Source organism: Centrocercus urophasianus, unplaced genomic scaffold (assembly GCF_019232065.1).
Source record: "Centrocercus urophasianus isolate 14NV4802_14NV808 unplaced genomic scaffold, USGS_Curo_1.0 seq_30, whole genome shotgun sequence".
Classification (NCBI taxonomy): domain Eukaryota; kingdom Metazoa; phylum Chordata; class Aves; order Galliformes; family Phasianidae; genus Centrocercus; species Centrocercus urophasianus.
The window spans coordinates 12260327-12280923 of NW_024884867.1; the positions used below are offsets into that span (position 1 = coordinate 12260327).

General features: G+C 42.6%; 1 protein-coding gene across 6 annotated transcripts in view; it reads left to right on the top strand.

Moving 5' to 3' along the window:
* The window catches only part of HIC2 (HIC ZBTB transcriptional repressor 2), a 69594-nt gene extending 50391 nt beyond the window's left edge, over positions 1–19203 (top strand). For 2 of the 6 annotated variants that reach the window (XM_042829191.1, XM_042829192.1), the window contains 2 exons: positions 9834–10499; positions 16498–19203. In XM_042829191.1, coding sequence (XP_042685125.1) covers positions 16534–18246 — 1713 coding nt within the window. In that variant the 5' untranslated portion in view covers positions 9834–10499; positions 16498–16533 and the 3' untranslated portion in view covers positions 18247–19203. The remainder of the gene's footprint in view (positions 1–9833; positions 10500–16497) is intronic. The other 4 variants (XM_042829195.1, XM_042829194.1, XM_042829193.1 and 1 more) reach the window with 3 other exon arrangements.
* The last annotated feature ends 1394 nt before the right edge of the window (positions 19204–20597 follow it).

Consider the following 20597-nt stretch of genomic DNA (forward strand, 5'->3'; position numbering starts at 1 on the left):
TCTCAGACTTCTTTTTATCTGCTTTTTTGGATTCATTGTGGAATCTCCCATTTTGCCTTGGTCCCACCTTCTATGCCACTTCTTTCCACATATTCTAGCCTGTGGTGTTTGAAGGGCTTGTTGATATGGGACAGCATCTGGGTTTGGGGCCAAGATTTCTCCTGTACCCAATAGATGGTTATGTGAAAAAAGCAGCAACTGGAGGGCCTTTCCCTAACATCTTGGCTTTAAATCGAAGTTGCCAGTAAACATCCAGTATGCCAGCAGGTTTTGAACTAACAGTGGCTGGTGGAAATATGGAAGACAGAGTGAAAGGCATATTTTGTTTTGGAACTTGGTTAGTTTTGGCAGTTACCTTAATCTTTTCTGTAAAAGCTCTGAATTCTGAGGAAGGTGAGCTGGAATAACCAGACCCTGAGGGGACATCATATTCTCCTTTTCATAAGTGAAATGTTGTCGACAAGGGAGGAGGCCCTGGGACTGGAGATTCCTTGGCTCCAGCCTCACCTGGCCCATGGGATAGCCTCACTGCGAGCAGGACATTGACTCTCATGGCATGGGGATGTACATCTGGAATCTTGTTAATCCTTATCTGAAAGGTGCCTGCAGTATGCCTAGGGCCTTCCTGTCTGCATAGATGAGCAGAACTGCTGACTAAAACCCATGGTTTTTAGTCTCCACATGCTGGTATTCAGTTTTGCCAGCCCCAAAGTCTGAAATGCATTTCCTTCCTTGGGGGCAGATACTGGTTTCAGTCTTGTGTAGGCACATTTTTGTATGGATTAATGTGAAAATACCTTTGACTACGACACTGTGAAGCAGAATATCCCATTGCAAGGGAAGACTCATCCACAGCTAGGTGTGGTGCCCCCCCAAGACTTGGTGTAGCTCTTTAACTCTGCACATCACCAGATTTTGCTGCACAGACACAGCCCTAAGCAAGATGCGGCCTCCCGAGCCTTGCTAGCTGGTGATGTTGGGCTCTCTCCCACCCCTGTCCCTGCTGGATTCTCAAAGACTTAATCAGCTTCCAACTAAAACAGGAATTTATTCAGTTTCTTTCTGTTTTTGGTTCCTTAACTTCACCCCACTGCAAATTGTCCCTGCTCAGTTGTTTCCAAATACTAGCATCTCTAGTGAAGGGGTTATAAATTGCTAATTTAAAGCCTGCAACAGGATAATTAACTAACCAGTTTGATGTAAATGGCTTAATGGGGCTTTACTACCCCCTTTGAACTTAAAGTAGCACTAAAAAGTAAACTGTAAATACCTCCAAGGAAAGTATTGGCATGCTTGGATGTGGGGCTGCTAGGTTTCAAGGAACAAGCCTGCTGGACTTGCCAGGAATCCAGTGGCCTTGTCTGACAGCAAACTTGTCAAAGGGCTGAGAGGACCAATCAGGCATCCCTTTGGAAGGGCTCTGCTATTTACCTTAGCTCTTCAGGAAAGGCATAAATTCTGATATATCAGGCTTTCAAACCTGCCTTGCCTGCTTTGGAAAATTTAAATCACAGTTTAAATGCAACTGTAATGAATTTCATCAGGCTGGATTGAAGAAAAAAAAAAAAAAGCCCTGAGGGGGAGGCAGCTACTAGAGTCCACCCAAATTTTCCTGGAGTTCTATTTGCATTAAGATCTTCTGGCAAGTCTGGGCAGAAAAGAGTATTACATTTTATTTAAGACCTCTTGTTATCCACTGAATCTGCTGAGACAACACCCTGCAGCCCTGCAGCAGGGTTTCTGATGCATTTTGAAGATTTTTGGAAGAACTTCCAAACTTCCATTCTTGCTGGGCTGTTAGAAAGTTCCAAGGGAGGAGGACAGCAAATATTAAGCATCTAAAATGATGATCACTACAAAGGGGTGATCACTACAAAACGATGATCAATACAAAGCTATTTCTTCCCAGCACCACCCCACCAGCTGACCATGGTGCCTTCCAGGCTTTTATGGCAGATCTTTTGGATTTGCTTCCCTCACAGGAAGGCAAAAGGGCATTCAGGGAGAGTGTGTGGCAGCAGGAAGAAGTCTTGTGTTTGGAGGGGGGATTCTTCTCATCAGGATTTTCCAATTTTTACCCTCAACAAAACTTTAGATTATTTATTCCTCAGTGATTACTATGAATAGTAGAATAATGAAAAAACAAATGAATAAAAAAGCTTTTTCATATGAGGAAAATAAAATTCACTCAAAAAAAAAAAGTGGATTATAATAATCATCCCTTCTTTCAAGTGAGAGGTGCTCTGAGTTGGGGCTTCTTTCTGAAGTTCTGGTATGCTTCACATAGCTTCTAAAAATCATATGGAAGTTTTATAAAAGTAATAATAAACGTACATAGAAAAAAGTTAGCAAAAATTAGTTTCATACACTTTTTGTTTGAAAACCCACCAAACCTGATACCCATATTTGATTTTTTTTGGTTCAAGATCAACAGAAAATATGAGCAGTAATCCAGGGCCAGCACTATTGAAGACTGCTGCTAAAGAATGAACAAATCATGTGTAACAGTGCTTTCTTGACCTTCCCTCTGTTTTTATAAATGCACAAAAAATTAATCATCACTTTCTGGCTACTGCACATAATAGAAAGTTGTGTGAAATTAGAATATAATGAAGACAAATGTTAGAGTGCTGTCTGCTACAGGGTCTTGGGTGTGTTCACTGAATTGCCTTCTACTTAGAGAAGGGCTGGAAAATCCAAATCCTTTGCCAGCATGTCAAAACCAACCTTTTGAAAGGATGTGGTGGTTGTACCAAATCACCTTGTCTGTTTGAAAGCAAATACATAGTTCTGGAACTATCTCTGCAAGGGCCAGCATTGTCACGTGCAGCTGGGCTATATTACATAAATTTGATAAATTACCATATAGCTTTTTTTCTATGGGCGAGTGCCTGCTATTTCTCCTCTGCACAACTTGAAAAGGGTTTTTATGTGAGCCTTCTTACTCTGAGGTAGCAGAGACAGAAAGCCTACAGAAGAACAGTCTCTTAGACAATGGATGTATTCTACAATATTCTACAGTGCAGGATCCCTGTGGTAAGAAGAATGCCATCAATGCTACAAATTCAAGTTCTTCACACGTGATGACTACTATTTGCTTTTGGATTTGGGGGTTGCATTTCCTGTTGCTAAAAAAAAACCAACTACCACGGTGTCTGCCAAGAAAATGCATGAAGGGAACAGGTTAATCCCAGATTAGTTGACCTGATGAGTCAGAGAGAGTAGATGGCATCAAAACGCACCGCGTCATATGAGGAAGATGAAGCATGTGTCTTGTCAAGTTCAAGAACCTCAAGAGGTGCATGTTTTGGAGCACCTGCACTATGCCATAACAATACTACGATTTATTTAGCCCTTCTCCAAGAAAGAATTGAATACGGCTGAGTAATGTGCATCCAAGGGCATGAGACTGAATACGGGTGTTTGGGAGAGCATAGTGCCAGAAGAAAGGTTTTATTCCAAACATATCCACACTAAGCACACTTCTAGCATCACATGGGAGTCTTGATGCTGGTTATCTTAGCGGATTCTGCTGAAAGTGATAATGATACGTATTTTTTTCCTTCCAGTCTAAGTTCCAGCATCAGTGCTGTGGCTGTTAGCAGCAGTTTGCACGTTTTACTCCTTTGGCCAGATCCCGATCATATTTATGGAGCTGTTAAACTGCTGAGTTGCTGCATCTGTGTAAGGGAGGTTGCAGTCCCTCTGGCTGTTTTGGTTTTGCTGCTTTGGTTCTGTTTGTGGGGTTTTTGTTTGCTTGTTGTTGTTGTTGTTTTGTTTTTTCCTTGTCAATTTCTTGCTGATAGGGGAGAGCTTTGTGGGAAGTGATTTAGCAAACTTTTAAAATAGCCTTCTAGTGTTTTTTTAAAACTGTTGCTCAAGGTTTTAAATATGTGAATTCTCCTTTTGAGTTCTCATCTCAGTGCTTATGAGACCTGCCAGTCAAGCCTAAATATTGCACAAGGTGTGGCCACATTTGTATTCTCAGAGCTCTCTGGAACAGACACTTGGTACACCTGTGTCTCCTGATAGTTTCAGTACTGTCACAACTTCACCCCTCATGCCTGTTTCTCTGGTACCTCCTGTTTCTCCCAAGGTTATCTGCTATGAATATAATCTTCTCCAGCTTTTCAGTCCCTCACACCCATCTTGAAGAGAATAATTACCAAATGAGAAGGTTTTGATAGTGCTGAAAGAAGGAAGGTGATCCAGCCTGCAGTTCTCTTTTAGACTTGTTTCTGACAGGAAGTAAATGCACAAATGACGTAGCAATTTCCTTATGTGACACCTGTGAAGTAAATAGCTTCTGAAATAATTAAACCTAAGTATTTAAACATTTTGATAAATCATGGGTTTAAAATCTGTAAAATTTTTCCAACTGTTCTGGATCCACAGTTCCATGCTGAGAAAGAAGGCTGTGGGGTGAACTCACTGCAGTCTTTCAGTACCTAAAAGGAGCCTACAAACAGGAGGGAAGTCAACTCTTAAAGGGTAGATAATAGCAGGACAAGGGGAAATGGTTTAAAGTTGAGGGAGGAAAGATGTAGGTTGGATGTCGGGGGAAGTTCTTAACCATCAGAGAGGTGAGGTGCTGGAACAGCTGCCCAGAGAGGCTGTGATGCTCTGTCCATCCCTGGAGGTGTTCAAGGCCAGGTTGGATGGGGCCTGGTCTAGTATTAAATGGGGAGGTTGGTGGCCCTGCACATGGCAGGAGGGGGTTGGAGCTTCATGATCCTTGAGGTCCCTTCCAACCTGGGCCATTCTGTGATTCTGTCTTAATCTCAGTACAAAATCCAGTTGTTCCTTAACTATTGTTGGCCTGTAGGAGGTAACTGGAGTCTATCATTCACTTGTCCAGAAACCAAAACTGTCTTTACACCAAGCTTTGGATGATGCAGCTATCATTCAGGGTGTGACAAAGAAGCCAGAGGATACACAGTGTTAGAGTGATCATAAACCTGAAAACATTCATAAAATGAGTAGAGAAAAAAGGCAGCAAGTAAGGGTTTCAGGTGATTATGCCAACTTTACTATGCTTTAAACTAACTTGCAGCATGCCAGGGCTTAATGTAGTATAAATCAACAGAAATGAAAAAGAATCTGTCTCTAAAGACTATGTGATGCAACTGGTGAGCAGCACATCAGATATTGAGGTGCTCTGCATATAGTAAGTGCCTACAGATACAAATGCTGTGTGAAGGAATCATTAGTGACACACACATACATGCTGGCAAACTAAACTGTATTTGGTGGGAGGATAAGACTCTCCTACAGCTTTTAACATCATCCTTATCGTGATCATCTCATGATAAAATATTAATTTCTCCAGCGTGAATAAAAGCATAACACACCTCCCAGATAATCTCTTAAAATAAAAACAGACTGATGCATCAGAGTAAACCATGTTAGAAGAACTGGCCTCATCCTACAGCATTAATACCCAGAGTTCAGAAATGGGAGCAGCCCATTGTACTTTGTCAGGTCTTACAGCCACCTCTTTGCTTTACTCTGACAACTATTTACTTTCACTAATACTGTCCTTTGTAAACTTTGTGCTTTATGAAGTAAGACAAGTTTCCTATTTTAATGCAGCTATCATCTTGTGTGATGATAAGGGGTGCAGATTGTCCCTTGGGTGTTCGTAAATAGCATGAGTTTGATTAGTGTTGGGTCACAGAATCACAGAATGGTTTGGTTGGAAGGAGCCTTTAAGATCACCTAGTTCCAACCCCCTGCTGTAGGCAGGGACACCTCTCTCTAGCCCAGGTTGCTCACAGCCCCATCCAGCCTGGCCTTGAATGCTTCTAGGGAGGGGGGCATCCACAACATCACCAGGCAACCTGTTGCAGTGTCTCACCACACTCATAGTAAAGAATTTCTTCCTAATATCTAGTCTAAATCTATCCTCTTCCAGTTGAAAGCCATTTCCCCTCATCCTTTCACAACATGCCCTTATAAGAAGTCCCCCCCAGCTTTCCTGGAAGGCCTCTTCAGGTACTGGAAAGACCTCCTGCTGTAAGGTCTCCCAGAACCTTCTCTTCTCCAGGCAGAAGAGCCTGTCCTTGTAGGGGAGGTGCTCCAGCCCTCTGATCATTTTTGTGACCCTTCTCTGGACCTGCTCCAGCAGCTCCACGTCCTTGTGTTGGGGTCCCCAGAACAGGATGCAGTACTCCAAGCAGGGTCTCACAAGAGCAGAGCAGAGGCACAGAATCGCCTCCCTCAACCTGCTGGTCTCACATCCCTTGATGCAACCCAGGATATAGTTGGCTTTCTGGGTTGCAAGCGCACACTGCCAGCTCACGTTGAGTCTTTAATCAGCTGATACTCCTAAATGCTTCCCAAGGTTACTCTCAAGCCATTCTCTGCCCAACCCATATTTGTGCTTGAGTCCTTTCAAACCTGGGGCTCTTTCTTTTTTGTAACTTTTCTATTCAAGTGCTGAAATAAGGATTTTTACACCTTTGTCTTAAAGGCTGGAACAGTGTGGGCATTCTTTTGCTTTGCTTGCTGTGAAAGAGCAACACCTAAGTAGAGTTCCAGTGAAGTGACTGCTGCTCTGTATGAGTTTAATTGATTGCCTTTGCTTGTCCCTCTGTCACTACAAATCTTGGGTTTGGATGATGGCAGCGGAGAGCCAGCTTGAGTGTGTGTGTGTGTGTGTTTGCGTGTTTTAAATAAACAATGGAACAGCAACTTCAATGAAGTGTGAATGGTGTTAATTTGTTATAGTCTTGCCTTCTGGCAGTGTTGAGTTAGAAGCTGAACAGTCTGGAACTGATGAGAGAGTTGCTGGTTCTTTTGCTATGAGGTGTGTGTATGGTTCAGTATGGTGTGTTCAGGGGGTCCTGTCCTGAGGAGCTTCCAGATTACATGGTAAAAGTACATGCACAGGCTGCTAATCTCCTTTTCAAAACCAAATCCTTGGGCAGAATTACCTTTTTCTCTGATTTGCCCATCCCCTTTCACTTTTTTTTTTTTTTAATGGAGAAATGTCTTGAGGCTTGATTTATGATAAGAACCTACAATCTGTGTGTTTTGAGAAGTGCCAGAAAATCTTCGACACTGACAAGAATACTGCATAGAGAAGGAAAGATACTTTGCATTGTTTCAAAGTTTTCAACATCCCATAATGCTGGGTCACCTTTTGTAACTGCCTGGAGTTGTAATCACTGAAGCTGATAAACCCTATGACAGAGAAGGCTGGATAAAGTGCAAAAGGTGCCATATTTAAGGCATTGATTATTTGTGTTAAGGACAACTGCTGCTGCTATATCCACAGGCACAGATGAAATAAGTGAATGAAATTTGGTCTTGTACAAAAAAAATGAGATGGCAAAGTTTGTTTCTGAGCTCTCGGCATCTGGCATATGGCAAGAGAGATAACATTTTGGTCCAAGGCTTTTAGTGCCCATGTCCTCTCTGCACCCCTTGGCCTGGAGCTTAGTGTAATCTACTGCAACAAGTTCCCAACATTAGCACTATGCAGATGCTCCTCCACAGACTGCTTCTAACTGCAGAAAAAATTGCTGAGTACACACAAGAAATAAAAATAAGCAGGCCAATTGGGAGGATCTTTCTCAGACTCTCCCATTTCTTCCAATGCTGTGAGGCCCTGTTTGCTCTAACAAACCCTGTTGATGGGTCTGAGTCACAACAGCTGGTGGATTTAACACTCTTAGCTATCTATCTCATCCCTGTCCTGGAGATCCCTCTCCAGTCACAGGGACAGTTCAAAGAACTGTGCACTTGTTGCAGAATTGCTTCATTTCACAACCCAACTATCAGCTTGTACCCGTGGTGACTCAGAGACCTAAAGCTGTGCTGCAACTGGAAGGTTGCTGTAAAACAGGCTCTGTTAGAAAAGGGTCATGACATTCCTTCTCCAACACAGTGTGCTCTTGCTCCCAAAGCAATGTCCAGCACACAGCTACCACCCCATGCACCACCTGTGAACCCTGGCCTATCACACTGAGGAATAGATCCCAAGGTTTAGGACCTTTAGCATCTTTTCATTCCATGTAATTCACTGAGGTATAGATTCTGCCTAAAACTCTCAAGGATTAGCTGGAAGGCAGCAGCAGTCCTTTAATCACATCCTAAATTCTTGCATTGTGAAGAGAAAATTCTATGCACCAATGCTCAAAGGTAGGTGGGAAACAGGAATTTTGCATACCACAGGGCCTGCACCTGCTGAGTGCGTACAGATACTATTCCTCTTACGTGGACTGAGCTACTTTACTGAATATGTGGGTATTTTATTGGAATAAGGAGTCATTAGATCAGCATCAGGTATGCCTGTCTCACTTGTAATGCAGTATCAAGCCAGGGCTGAGCCTTGTCAGCTGTTGCAGGGCTGCAGGAGCACCCAACATCTACTGCTTCTGAGCCTTTATGTGTTTTGTGCCACTGCTATGCTAAGTTCAACTGTACTCTGCAGATTTGCCAGAAATTTTAGTGCCTGGCTCTGCCTGACAACATCTCTGATGTCTATGCTTTTCCTTTCTCCTCCACGTATAACGTTTTGGAAGTCTTTGTGTCAATAGTGAAAATAAATTTATAATATACAAAAGCTCTGTTTAGGAATTGCAGGAAATTTCATTTCTGACTGCAGCTCTAGTAGCAGAAAACACCTCTGTGTTAAGCAGTTCTCTGCTAATCTCTGCCCTAGAGGGAAAACACAACCATAGAGAAGAGTTTCTTGCTTCACAGTAGCAGGAATTACTGTAATCTGGATGTAAATCTGCACTAGAACTACTGTCTCAAAACCAGTCCAATAAATACCTTAATGCAGCATTCAGTCTTTCTCAAACTGAGTACTGCCACTATTGCTGAGTGTTTTGCAGAGCCCTGATGCTGCAAGTGCAGCCAGGAATGTGTTGCTTTTATGCAAGGTGTGTGCTCTTGGAGAGCGGGAGCTGTGGTCTGTATTTCAGCAAATGCTCTTGGTTCAGTACAGCCCAGGTCAGGAAGCAAACACATTTCACTTCTTCACTGTATTGACAATATTTAAAAATCTACAGTATAGAGCATTCAAAACAGGACAATCTGAGTACGAAAGCTCTATTCTTATGGAAGGGATTAAGTAACAGAACTGTGAGGATAAGTTTGCAGATAGGAATGATGGGATGTGTCTGAGCCCAGCAGATGTCCAAGAAGAATCAAGACCTCCTCATTTGGTGTCCTTTTCATGAAAACACTTCCAATTTGCCATGCCACTGCTGTCCCTTACATTCACTCTCATACAGATAAGATTCACTGCTGTCAGTCTTTTCCATTCAGCCTTTTAAGGTTGAAATGGTAATCAGTATTCTTCTAACTTTTTAAATGTAAGATTTCCATTTGCAGTAGCACAGATGGAGACATGTGGCCATCAATGTGATATGAACTATGCAAAAGTCCTGTCTTAAATCCCTGCGAGGCTGCAAGTTTATTTCTTGGTGGTTTTTACCTGCTTCGAGCAACAACAATTGTAAGGAGAGGCCTGTGCTTAGCATCTTTCCTGAGAATGTCCTCCTTGATAATGCTGCCAGAGCTGACTGCAGAGACTCTTGGAAGAGGACGATATGCACTGCAGAGGATACCCTAGGTTTAACAAGCTGTGTGCATCAGTGGGATGTGCTTTTTTTGGCATGAAAAGGATGTTGTTCTTCTTTTGGGCAGGGAAGGGTGGAATCGTATGTCTTAAGTTTCATGACTCTCATATGAGCTGTAGTCCACTACGAATCAACATCATTTCCAGTCTCCAAGAGTGGATAATAAAGTTATTAGTGAAGCATCATTATAATCAGGAGGGTTCAATATTCTCTTTTCCTCCCTCCCTCCTTGCTCCACAGATGTAACAAAAGCCAAAGGACTCAGCCTGGATCCATGCCATAACATCAGAGATGTTATAAGAGAAGGATTTCAAGAGCTTGGGAAGGGGAACAGGGAAAAGGAAACAACATGAAGGATCAGCATTTAAGTACTATTTCCATTGTCTGTATGTGGGTAACAAGACCGTGAAGCTCTGGCACCATTTTTTTTTTTTTTTTTTCCATTACAGAAGCATTTCTAATGGTGATATTACCTGCCTGTATTTCTAGGCAGTAGGGAAGCTGGTGCAGATAGCCTGGGATCTGCTGTTCTTGGATATGTGTTCCCTGGTACCCCTGAAACTCAGTGCCATTGGAGTCCTGAATGGAGGTGGACAGAGCAAGTCATCAAGGAAAAGTGCAGAAGTCTTCTGCTCTTTCTGTCACAGATCAGCTCGGGGGAGATGGGTGGAGGGGAGGTTGTTTTCGTAGTTACATTTTTAAGGCAGATGGCCATTTTAAAATGTACGTTTCAATTTTGATTGCCGTTTTTTAATTGCATTTAACAGCGCCTGGTTCTCCATTCTGCATCCGTGCAGCCACGTTCTATTGATGGCCTGTTGTGATTTCAATGGAACATCATGGGATGTACCTGGCACGTCGGGCAGCACTGGATGGAGGTGCCTTTAGCCCAATGTACCTGGCATGGTAAGCGGCAACCAAGTGGTTAATCTGCATTGTACTGCTCGTAGTCTTGGCTTTTATAGCAAGGTGTTCCTGCTTTGCTGCAGCCTTGCAATTACTGGAAATCACTTTGCTCTCCTGATGTTAGTGCTTTCATGCACACAGGGCCTCTATCCTCCTCACCCACGGACATCTCCATTGCCTATACAGTTTGCCATGCAGCGGGGAAGGAACTAGCCATGTCAGGCTCTGATTGTTACTATAGGACAGGAAAAAGAAGGACTAGGGACATCGTTTGACTCTATCTTCTCTCCTTTTTGGGTCAGACGCTGGTAGCAGTTGAGCATGTACTGCCCACGTACAAAACGTCCAAACATTGCAGAACAAAGGTACCAAAGAGGTGCTTGTGACCATATCCCAAGCTTCACCATTTCTGCGGGCGTCTTGTAAATTGCTTGAGGGAGACAGGATGGCAGTTCTATCTGGCAATAAATGGAATGTAACAAACAAGATAAGGACCACTTTATGCTTGCTGATATGGTATCCTCTGTGAAATAATCCTCCATTCTCTTCCTTTCCATGTGTACACTTGCAACAGCAGCTGCGCATCCTGCTTTCTCCTGCATGTTGCTTTCTCTCCCTTCCCCAGTTCTGCAGACCTATCCCCTGTAACTTGACATGTTGGTCCTACCTATTTTGAAGTGTGAGATACTCTAGTGTGAAAAACAAGGGTGCTGCATCCAGTTTTCTGCTTCTCAAAGACCATCTCAAAGAGCTTTTGCTGTTCTAATGCGGATGATGACAAAGTGCATGTTCTTGCCTCTGCTTCAGTGTTCTGCTGTCTGCCTTCTCACAGGGGATAGAGAACAGTTTGAGCTAACACAGTTCATGCATTCCTGTCTGCCTCTGCTGCTCTGGAATGTGAATACATTCACAAGGTATGGGTTAATGACCTGCCAACTGCAGCTCCTGGGGGGAAGGTTAGCAGCCCTGAAAGACCACCTCACCAATACCTTGGGAAAATCCTGGAAGTAAGTTCTCTAGGGGGGTGGGGAAAGAAAGATCAGATGAGCCAGCGAACAGTAGGAAAGCTCTTCCTGCTAGGATTTTCCAGTTCTCTAAAAAAGTTAGTTCCTCTGAAACTGAAGGGTGAAGAATCCATGTTTCAGTTTCACCTAGATATGACAGTAGCTGGACACAGCATTTTTAGTGTTGGAAGTAACTTGGTGGGAAAAAGCAACAAAGAAAGCAATTGGTTTTGTTTGTCTTGTTCTTTCCCATGCTCACTATTGCATGTCTACTTGGTGCAGCAGAACTGCTTAGCAAGGAAGAGTCATAAGTAAGCAGGACCCTATTTTTTCCTAGATATATTATAACATGCATGCTAGGCTAATGCTTTATTGGCATCTAATTTGATACATCACATCTAATTTGTTTGCTGGTTTTATCCGCAGTACTGTTAGTTCACTGTTCAGGTGCTTGACACAAATCCTCTCCACGAAATGAGTGATCCCTTAAATCTGTTTTTGATTGATTCTTTGCTTCACTGTTGTTGCTTCTTAGAAGGTGAACAGTATTCAGACGTTAAAATCTATAACACGGGTGAAATCAGACAGTGTCTCCTACTAGAGGCTGCTAAGAGAACACACAATGTTTATTCAGGAATTACTTTTAGGAAAAGATTCAGGAATATTAAAGAGACTCAAATCTGTAATGAATATGTAGATTTTATACTATTTACAGGGAGTGAAGGGATTCTTCTTCTCACATACTTTGGCAACCTAATTTTCAGCGATTTCCAAAGTCATTACAGAAATTGAGAGCAAATTACGTTTTTCCTGCTTTGTAGTGAGAGCAGCAAAGCTCCTGGAGCTGTTGATGTGTTCTGCATGCTCTCCACGCGCACTCGATGACTGCATGCTCAAACCTGGGCACAGCAGCTCAGTTACTCAGCTCCTTCGGCATTACTGCTTGTGAAAATGCTTTTAGCTTGTGTAGCTTTGTTCAATGTGTGGCATTTGCTTGCAGCATTGCTGTAATCTGTGATTTGTGCTCTGTATTTTTCATATCTCTGCATGCGCTGTGTCGCAATGACATGGATATAGTGGAGTAGTGGAGAGCCTCAATCTTGCTTTCTTCCTTACTTGCACAAGAATACTTAAGCAAGTTCTGCTTTGAAAACTGTGTCTTGAATGACTGGGAAGCAACCTAAACCTGAAAAACTATCTCTACTGCTTTTTGATTAAAATCTTCTGTGATCCTGTTTAAATGCAAAGGAGTGAAATTTTGCACACCAAATTCAATACTGAAAGACTGTGACCCTTGGTTTTGTTGTTGTTTTTTATTTTATCGGAGAACTCCCTGTAAGTGGGGAATTTGTGGTTTTGTTTGTTTTTTTAATCTTCTTGCAGAAAACAAAAAAGGAAGGGTTCTTAAAAATTATACTGAAATACACAAAATATAAACCACTGTGGTTTTTCAGGGTCTTTCGGGGGCTTTTGTTGTTAATACTGGTGGTAATGTTGTGCACATCTTCAAGGTTTGTTAAGAACCATTCTCTGCAAACTGACGGATAGGAAGACCTTTGTAAGACTGCACCTGCCATTTGTTTGGGAAGATCTGCTCAGTTTTATACAGGACTTAACCTTGTAGTTATCTTTGATCCCACGCTTTCCACTAGAAGTGAGAACTTAGGAATGCCAGAGGTCAAGGAATAATGCATGCTTGTCCTTTTGCTAACAAGATTTCCAGCATTCCCCTACTCACAAAATGCATCACTGTTAAAGAAGGGTTTATAATTGGTCAACTCTGGAAAACATCTGGAATGAATTTATTTGTGTCCAGGACTGTACAAGATATATAAGTCAGGTATGCCAACAAAGGTATTCAGTCAAAGGTGTGCTCTCTGACCCACGTTGCTGTCCTGGTAAAAACCCTCAGTGGGCAATTTCTGACAAACTTTTATATATGGAGATCTAAACTTGGCTGAAGGTTTTGCCTGCCCTGTTCTATTATATTCGTCTTGTTGGGGTTGCTAAATCCATGTTACACTTCAGCTAACAAATTCAAATTTGACAGATGGTGTTGTACTGCTTAAACTTGATCGCTGCATTTAAAATCTACTATAGGTAATAACCTATCTCATACTTCTGTCCTACTGAAATTTTACTTTTGTAAAATTTGAGATGTGAGATAAATATAGATAATTTGAACAACGTGTACTATGCTAATTTTCCTGCTGCAGAACATACTGTGTTTTAATAATAACATTATCTTTCTCATAGAGTTCAGTAAAAAGCCAAATATAATTTTGGGGCTGCTTTCCCTGCAGGCTCACTACCTCATTACCTCATTTCAAGATCATTTAAGGCAGAAGGGTTCCCATTTGTAGCTGCAACAAGCCTTCACTTTTTGCAAAGGCTTAGACAAACATGTCTGCAGAAATTTCTAGACCTCTGCTTCAAGTGCCATACGAATGGTAAACAAGCTCACTTCTAGTTCAGGAACGCATATTTTTTTTATTAGTCTGTTCAAGAAAAAAATGCTGGCTATGATCTTTCCTTTCTCTTCCTGCATTTTCCTTATGGAACACTTAAAAATTATATTGAGGTATTTTGCATATTATATGCAAGGAGAAGCACTGTTACAGTTGTAGTGCAGTAACAGGTGGTCTCTTGCTACTGCTGAGCAGGATGCATTCATATCTAGAGACAGAGTGTTATGTTGCAAGCCAAGTTTTTGTCCGTCCCTATGAATATATGTTGGTGACCCAGAAGTAAGTGCTTTTACAGGCCTGATCAGCTAAAAGTGGGCATTCGGTGCCTCATTTGTTACTTCTTCCTTTTAATCAGCAGTTCTGGAAGAAAGCTACTACAGCCAGACGCACTGCCTGTGCACTGTAGCTCTGATGTAACCATCTCCAGTAAAACTTGTTTTTAAAGTGCTCAACGTAGTTCACTGCTGGTAATCCCTTTATGTTTTCAAGAAGCGGCAGAATGAATTTCTATGACAGAAACACTATAAAGAGAGAAGAAATAATTGTCTAAAACCGTAGCAAGCCTGTATTTCCTTCTTTGGCTGAGACCCTTTTTAAAGCCAGCCATCTTGGCAAGCAGTATTAATGAGCAGTGAATTCACCACTTAATGTGGATCCCATCCATTGTGGAATGGATAGGAATGGAACAGAAAAGCAGAACAGTCATTTTAGCTGTGGATCAAGGTGAAAAGCAACTGTGATCTGTGTGCACAGAACAAGGGCCACAAAATTCTACCAAATGCAAAGGCAAATTGCAGGCTGGTCAACCGAAAAAATGTGTCCTGTGGAAGAAGGGAGGCACCTGCTTGGCAGATTGTTCGGTAACTGCAGAAGTGCCAGTCTAGTGAGTCAGCAGTTTGGGAAGAAAAGCAGTTTACTTTTTGGTTGCTTCTTTCATAAAGAAAAATCCTTTTGCTGCACGGAAACAGATGACGTAAATTTAACGCCTTTCTGCAAAATGAAAACTTTTTATTCATCACCAGTCAGTAAGAATATAAGTAAGGTATGAAGGAGGCTTTTTTTTTTTTAAACTATGGAGGTATTATTCATTATTTCTTTTTCTTGAGTACACATACTTGACCCAGAGAGAAGATAAGCCTAGATCAGCTTAATGCTTTATCATTTGAAATCTGATGTGACAGAATGGAACACACAAACAATAAAAGCATTAAGTCAAGATGATTTTAAGAGAATAATCTTCATTTCTATGGATGTAGGGCCTGCTCCTCCATCAAAAGCAGAAATCTATTTCAATAATAAGATGAACTGGGAAAGAAAGGGAGAAGGGGAAAGATGAAGGTAGCTGTTTTATGTTTGAAGCTCAGAAATTACTTTAAATGAATTTTAAATTAACAGATAAATGCCCATTACAAGTAGAAGCCGACGCTTTCAAACAAAAATATCAACAATAACAAAAGAAACAAAATTAATCTTGGATTTCTGAATGCAGCCCCGATTTTAAATTCTAATTTCTACATGTTCTCATATCTACCAAATTTGCAGGTGGCAGTTAGTTTGGATCCTCCTTAAACCAACTGCTTAATAAGGGCCATCAATATAAATCAATATAAATATCTAAAATAAATTACACTGTACATACCATTAGTGAAATACATGAACTACACAGAGGTAACCACAATCTTACTCTCTTACCAGTATTTCAGGGTAGAGAGACTGCTATTTGAGATAGGTTACTCGAATTCTATTTGTTTAGACAAAAATCTTTCAAAATTAAGGCAGGAATTAACTTGAGAAAACAGTTTCAGATTGTTAAATATACTTGCTGGCATTTAGCTAGCTCAGCATCCTGAATTTCAGGCAGTCCAAGGTTGATTCTAGCACTTAATGTTAGTGGATCAGGATATGGACATTGCCTGGGGGGTGATTTTTAAAACAGCCCTTCTTAAGGAGATTTTCCATTGACACCTCTGTGTGATTAATTCCATCTCCACTGGATTCAGTTGCTAAATGTCATTTTCTCAACCTCAGAGCTGCTGGATTTTAATATGTTGTAAGACTTCATCATATTAAAGCCAAGAAACAAACTACATATTAAAGCAGGGAAGGTGAAGCTTATGCTAGTTATTTTACATGCTCAGATATACAAATGGCAGAGAGAGAGATGCTTTTTTCCCTTTCCTTTTTATCTTTCTCCTTATTCCCCCTTCAGATTTGTGTTGGGAAAAGCAAAAAGTTTTCCCCTATACCTAACTACTGTTTTCTCACTAGTGTCTTTCGAATAGCAATTCCAGCCAATGATGATTTCTTTTGTAAAAATCTGATTTTTGAGACTTGAAATCTTAGTGTGAGTAATACTTCTGTCCGTAATCCAGGAAGGATCACAGCTTGCAAGGCTACATCATACCCAGACCTCCATAGTCAGTGTCAAGTTGAACAAAGGCTGCACACTGTTAAGCCAGTCTATTAAATGTAGACATGTTTGAGTGGAAACAGCAGGTTCACACTTCCCATCATCCTGTTTTGCAGGTGGTAAAGTGAAGGTGAAAGGAAGAGAAGGTGGAGATGGAACTGCCAAATCATGCCAAACAACTGCTACTGCAGCTGAACCAGCAACGAGCCAAAGGTTTCCTCTGTGATGTGATCATTGTGGTAGAAAATGCCCTGTTTCGTGCCCATAAGAACATCCTGGCAGCCAGCAGCATGTATTTCAAATCCCTTGTCCTGCATGACAACCTGATTAACTTAGACACGGACATGGTGAACCCCACCGTGTTCCGTCAGATCTTGGACTTTATTTATACTGGTAAGCTCTTAACGACTGACCAGCCCGGTGAACAGAACTTCAGTGCTCTCCTCACCGCAGCAAGCTACCTCCAACTGCACGACCTGGCAGCTCTCTGCAGAAAGAAGCTAAAGCGGAACAGCAAGTCCTTCTCTGGCAAGGCCAGTGGCCTTGGTGTTGGGAGATCTGCCAGGACTCAGAGACTTTCCGCTGCTTCTGTCATTCAAGCTCGCTATTCAGGGTCAAATGAGGGGTTGAAGGGCTCCCATACAAAGGAGCTGTCAAAGGGAAAGCTCTCTGATGATGAGGTCTTTATCAGCAGCTCCAATCAAGAGAACTGTCACTCCTTAAGCAGGGGAGCCAGTAAGAATTGTGGTGGGGGTGGTAGTGCAAATGGGAGCACTGGTGATCAGGAGCTCGGCCTCGATTTGTCCAAAAAGAGTCCATCACTCCCAGTTGCAGCCTCTCACGATGACACACAGCACAGCGAAAGCCAGCATGGCTCTCCTCAATCTGCCTCAGCCCCTGCAGCCAACAGTGCCTCATCATTTGACGAGTCTGGAGTTGGAGCCCCTCACAGCATAGCGGACAGCAGTGACCCCATGGAGATGGATCTGAGCGAGGAGTGCCACCACTCGCTGACAGAGAGCAGCCAGCGCAAGGGCCTCCGGCATTCATCCCGTAAGAAGGAGTGGATCAAGAAAGATAATGCCTTTGACCGAAAGGACGGAGGCAAAGACAGGGATGAAGGCGAAGGGCTGCCCAATGGGATCTTGCTGGGGCCCTTGTCCAAGTCTGTGGAGCGGAGCCTGGCTGGGGCTTATGGTGCAGACCTGCCCTACTCGTGTAAGGAGGAGGTAGAAAATGGCAAGGAGAACAGTGATGACAGCGGCCAGAGTGAGAGCGAGAGTGGTGGGCATACCAGTGCCAACTACGTCTACCGACAGGAGGGATTTGAGCCAGTGGCGTATGGTGACAACCTGTATGTCTGCATTCCCTGTGGCAAAGGCTTCCCCAGCTCTGAGCAGCTGAATGCCCATGTGGAGACACACACTGAGGAAGACCTTTACATCAAGGAGGAAGGCACATATGGCGGCAAGGATGAAGCCGAGGATTTGTCCAACCCCAACCAGTCCTATTCTGCAGAGTCCCGGCCCTTCAAGTGCTCTGTGTGTGAGAAGAGCTACAAGGATCCAGCGACACTGCGACAGCATGAGAAGACTCACTGGCTGACGAGGCCTTTCCCTTGCAACATCTGCGGCAAGATGTTCACACAGCGGGGCACCATGACACGGCACATGCGCAGCCACCTGGGGCTCAAGCCCTTTGCTTGCGAGGAATGCGGGATGCGCTTTACCCGGCAGTACCGACTGACAGAGCATATGCGTGTCCACTCAGGAGAAAAACCCTACGAATGTCAACTGTGTGGTGGGAAATTCACCCAGCAGCGCAATCTGATCAGCCACCTGCGAATGCATACCTCTCCCACATAAGCCAAAGACTCCAGAATGAGCTTCGAGCCCATCCGCAGTGATTTACCTTTCTGTAAGACTTGCTGCTTAAAAAAAACAAAAACAAGCAAACAAACAAAAAAGGGGGCAACTCCCCATACTCTGTTCAGTCATGGGAGGCCTAAACAAATGTAGCTTTAACATTTTTTTAAAAGTTGTTTTCCCTTAAAAGAAAAAAAAAAAAAAAGGTCCACAGCCAAGCTGATGCATTTAGTCCAACTCTCCCTCAAAATCTTGGTGATCTAGCATGAAATGTCACTTCTTTCCATGTGCACTGACTTCACTGTCATTTTGGGAATCTGAAGCAAGAAGGAGGACCACAGGGAACTTTTGTTCTCTGCTGGATCCAGCCTCCCTGCCTCCTTCCTATGTGATGCTGTGGCCCTAGTTAAGTCCTCTCTTAAAATGAAACTCAGTAGGGTATTTCTTGCCATTCAAAAGAAAATAGCATACATCTATGAAAAAACATTGCATTGCCCTCACAAACACGGAAACTCTGTCTGTGGACCATCTTGCAGGGTTGGCAGCCCTTTTGGATGCTGTAGTAAAGCCAAAGCAGTGATGGAACCCACCACCCACCCTGCTGGGCTGGCCATGGTGGAGACAGCCATCTACCTAGGCATGCAGTGCCAGGGTGCTTTGCTTAAAGAGCTGGTGATGCTTTCCTTACCATCCCTCACTCATTTGGTTTTAATCTCTATCCTTGGCACACGTAACCACATACCACCTTTTCCCACAAAACATGCAAACCTCTTCAGCCTTACCCATGACTGAACCAGGGACTGGATGCCCTGAGAATTTTTCAGTGAGCAGGGGGTCGTCTTTACTTTTCTAGTAGTTTCGTATGAATATTCTTTGCTTAGAGGTACTTTTATTAAAGGAAAAACCATTGTAACGTTTATGTGAATGTTTGAACTGGAAGGTCTGAGGTTAATTCTATGGTGGGTGGGTAGGGAGGGGGTTTGATGTAGGCTGGACTTGCTACAAGTTCCTTAGGTACTTTTTTATTATTGTTTATTTTATTTTTTTTGTGTGTGTGTGTATGTTTTTAGCTTTCCTCCCTCACTAAAGAACAAGTCTGTGTGTACAGACTTGTTACCTTTGCTACCTCTTGAATTCATGAGAACAATAAGATGGTTAGTGAAAGATTAGGCATTTTTTTTCTCTTATTGTAAGTAATTAAATGTATAAAGGTAGAAGCTAAATTAAATTAAGGGATTTTTACCACCCTGTCCTTCCATCAAGTCAGCTAGAGAAATGTTAAAGCAAAGCTTGGCCAAAGACAAAGCAAAAAATATGCTGAGCCAGAAGCTGTGCTGGCTGCTCAGCCTGGCTCGTTCGCAGTCTCTTGGCTGTCTGTAGTCACTTTTAGATAAAAGAAGAAAACTTCTCTGAGTTTTCTGGGCCCTTTCCAGCTTTGTTTATTGAATCTGGATACTATGGGGAGAGGAAAATGCCCCCCTCATCTTCCACTCCCCCAGCACATCTGGGTCAGTCTGTAAACACCTGGCAGGACAGAGGGTGAGGGCATAGCAGTCTATAATTTACTAGAATCCAGAGTGCAATAAGGTGGAGGAGAGGAGGAAAAAGCAAACCAAAGTGTTTCATATCCTCCTTTTTACACAGTTTAACACACGCACACAAAAAGAAAGAAAAATGAAAAGAAACAAAATGTTCTTGCAACATCTGCATAAGACATCACAGCCAACAGCTGCTATTGGTTTAGGAGAAGAGACAGAGAACTCAGCCCACCAATTCTTGGCCCCCTTGACTTTGTTGGCGTGACCTTGTGGAAAGCTATGGCTTATTTCAAGCCTCCTGTGACTGTGGTGGTAAAAATTCACAGCCAGTAGAATCATCCCTTCTGAATTGAGAAGTTTACACTTGTATATTTTCTCTCTCCTTTTTTTTTTCCCACTCAAACCAGTATAGTCTCTGAATAGGGTTTACCAAACCTCACATTTTATCTTTTTTTAAAAAATAAACTTTTTTTTTTTAAGTTTTGACCAAAAAAGAAAGAAAGAAAGAAAAAGAAAAAAAGTGAGCATGTTTGTCTAAAACTAAGAAATATAAGCTTCTTTTTTTTGCTTCTTTTTTTTTTTTTTTGTTAAGATGGACTAGTCCAAAAGAAGTTTTTGGGTCAGTTGAATGAACTGAGGAAACTGGAATCCAGGCTCCAAGCAATAGACTAACTGAGCTGCGCCTTGGCCTGGTGTCACATTACAGGGAACACGCTGCCCCTCTCCTGCCCGCTCTGCTGTGCTGTTTGCTCGTGCTATTGTCTGCCTGCTCTGGCCCCACTGTGACTTGGGGCATGAGGGGAGCACGGACTT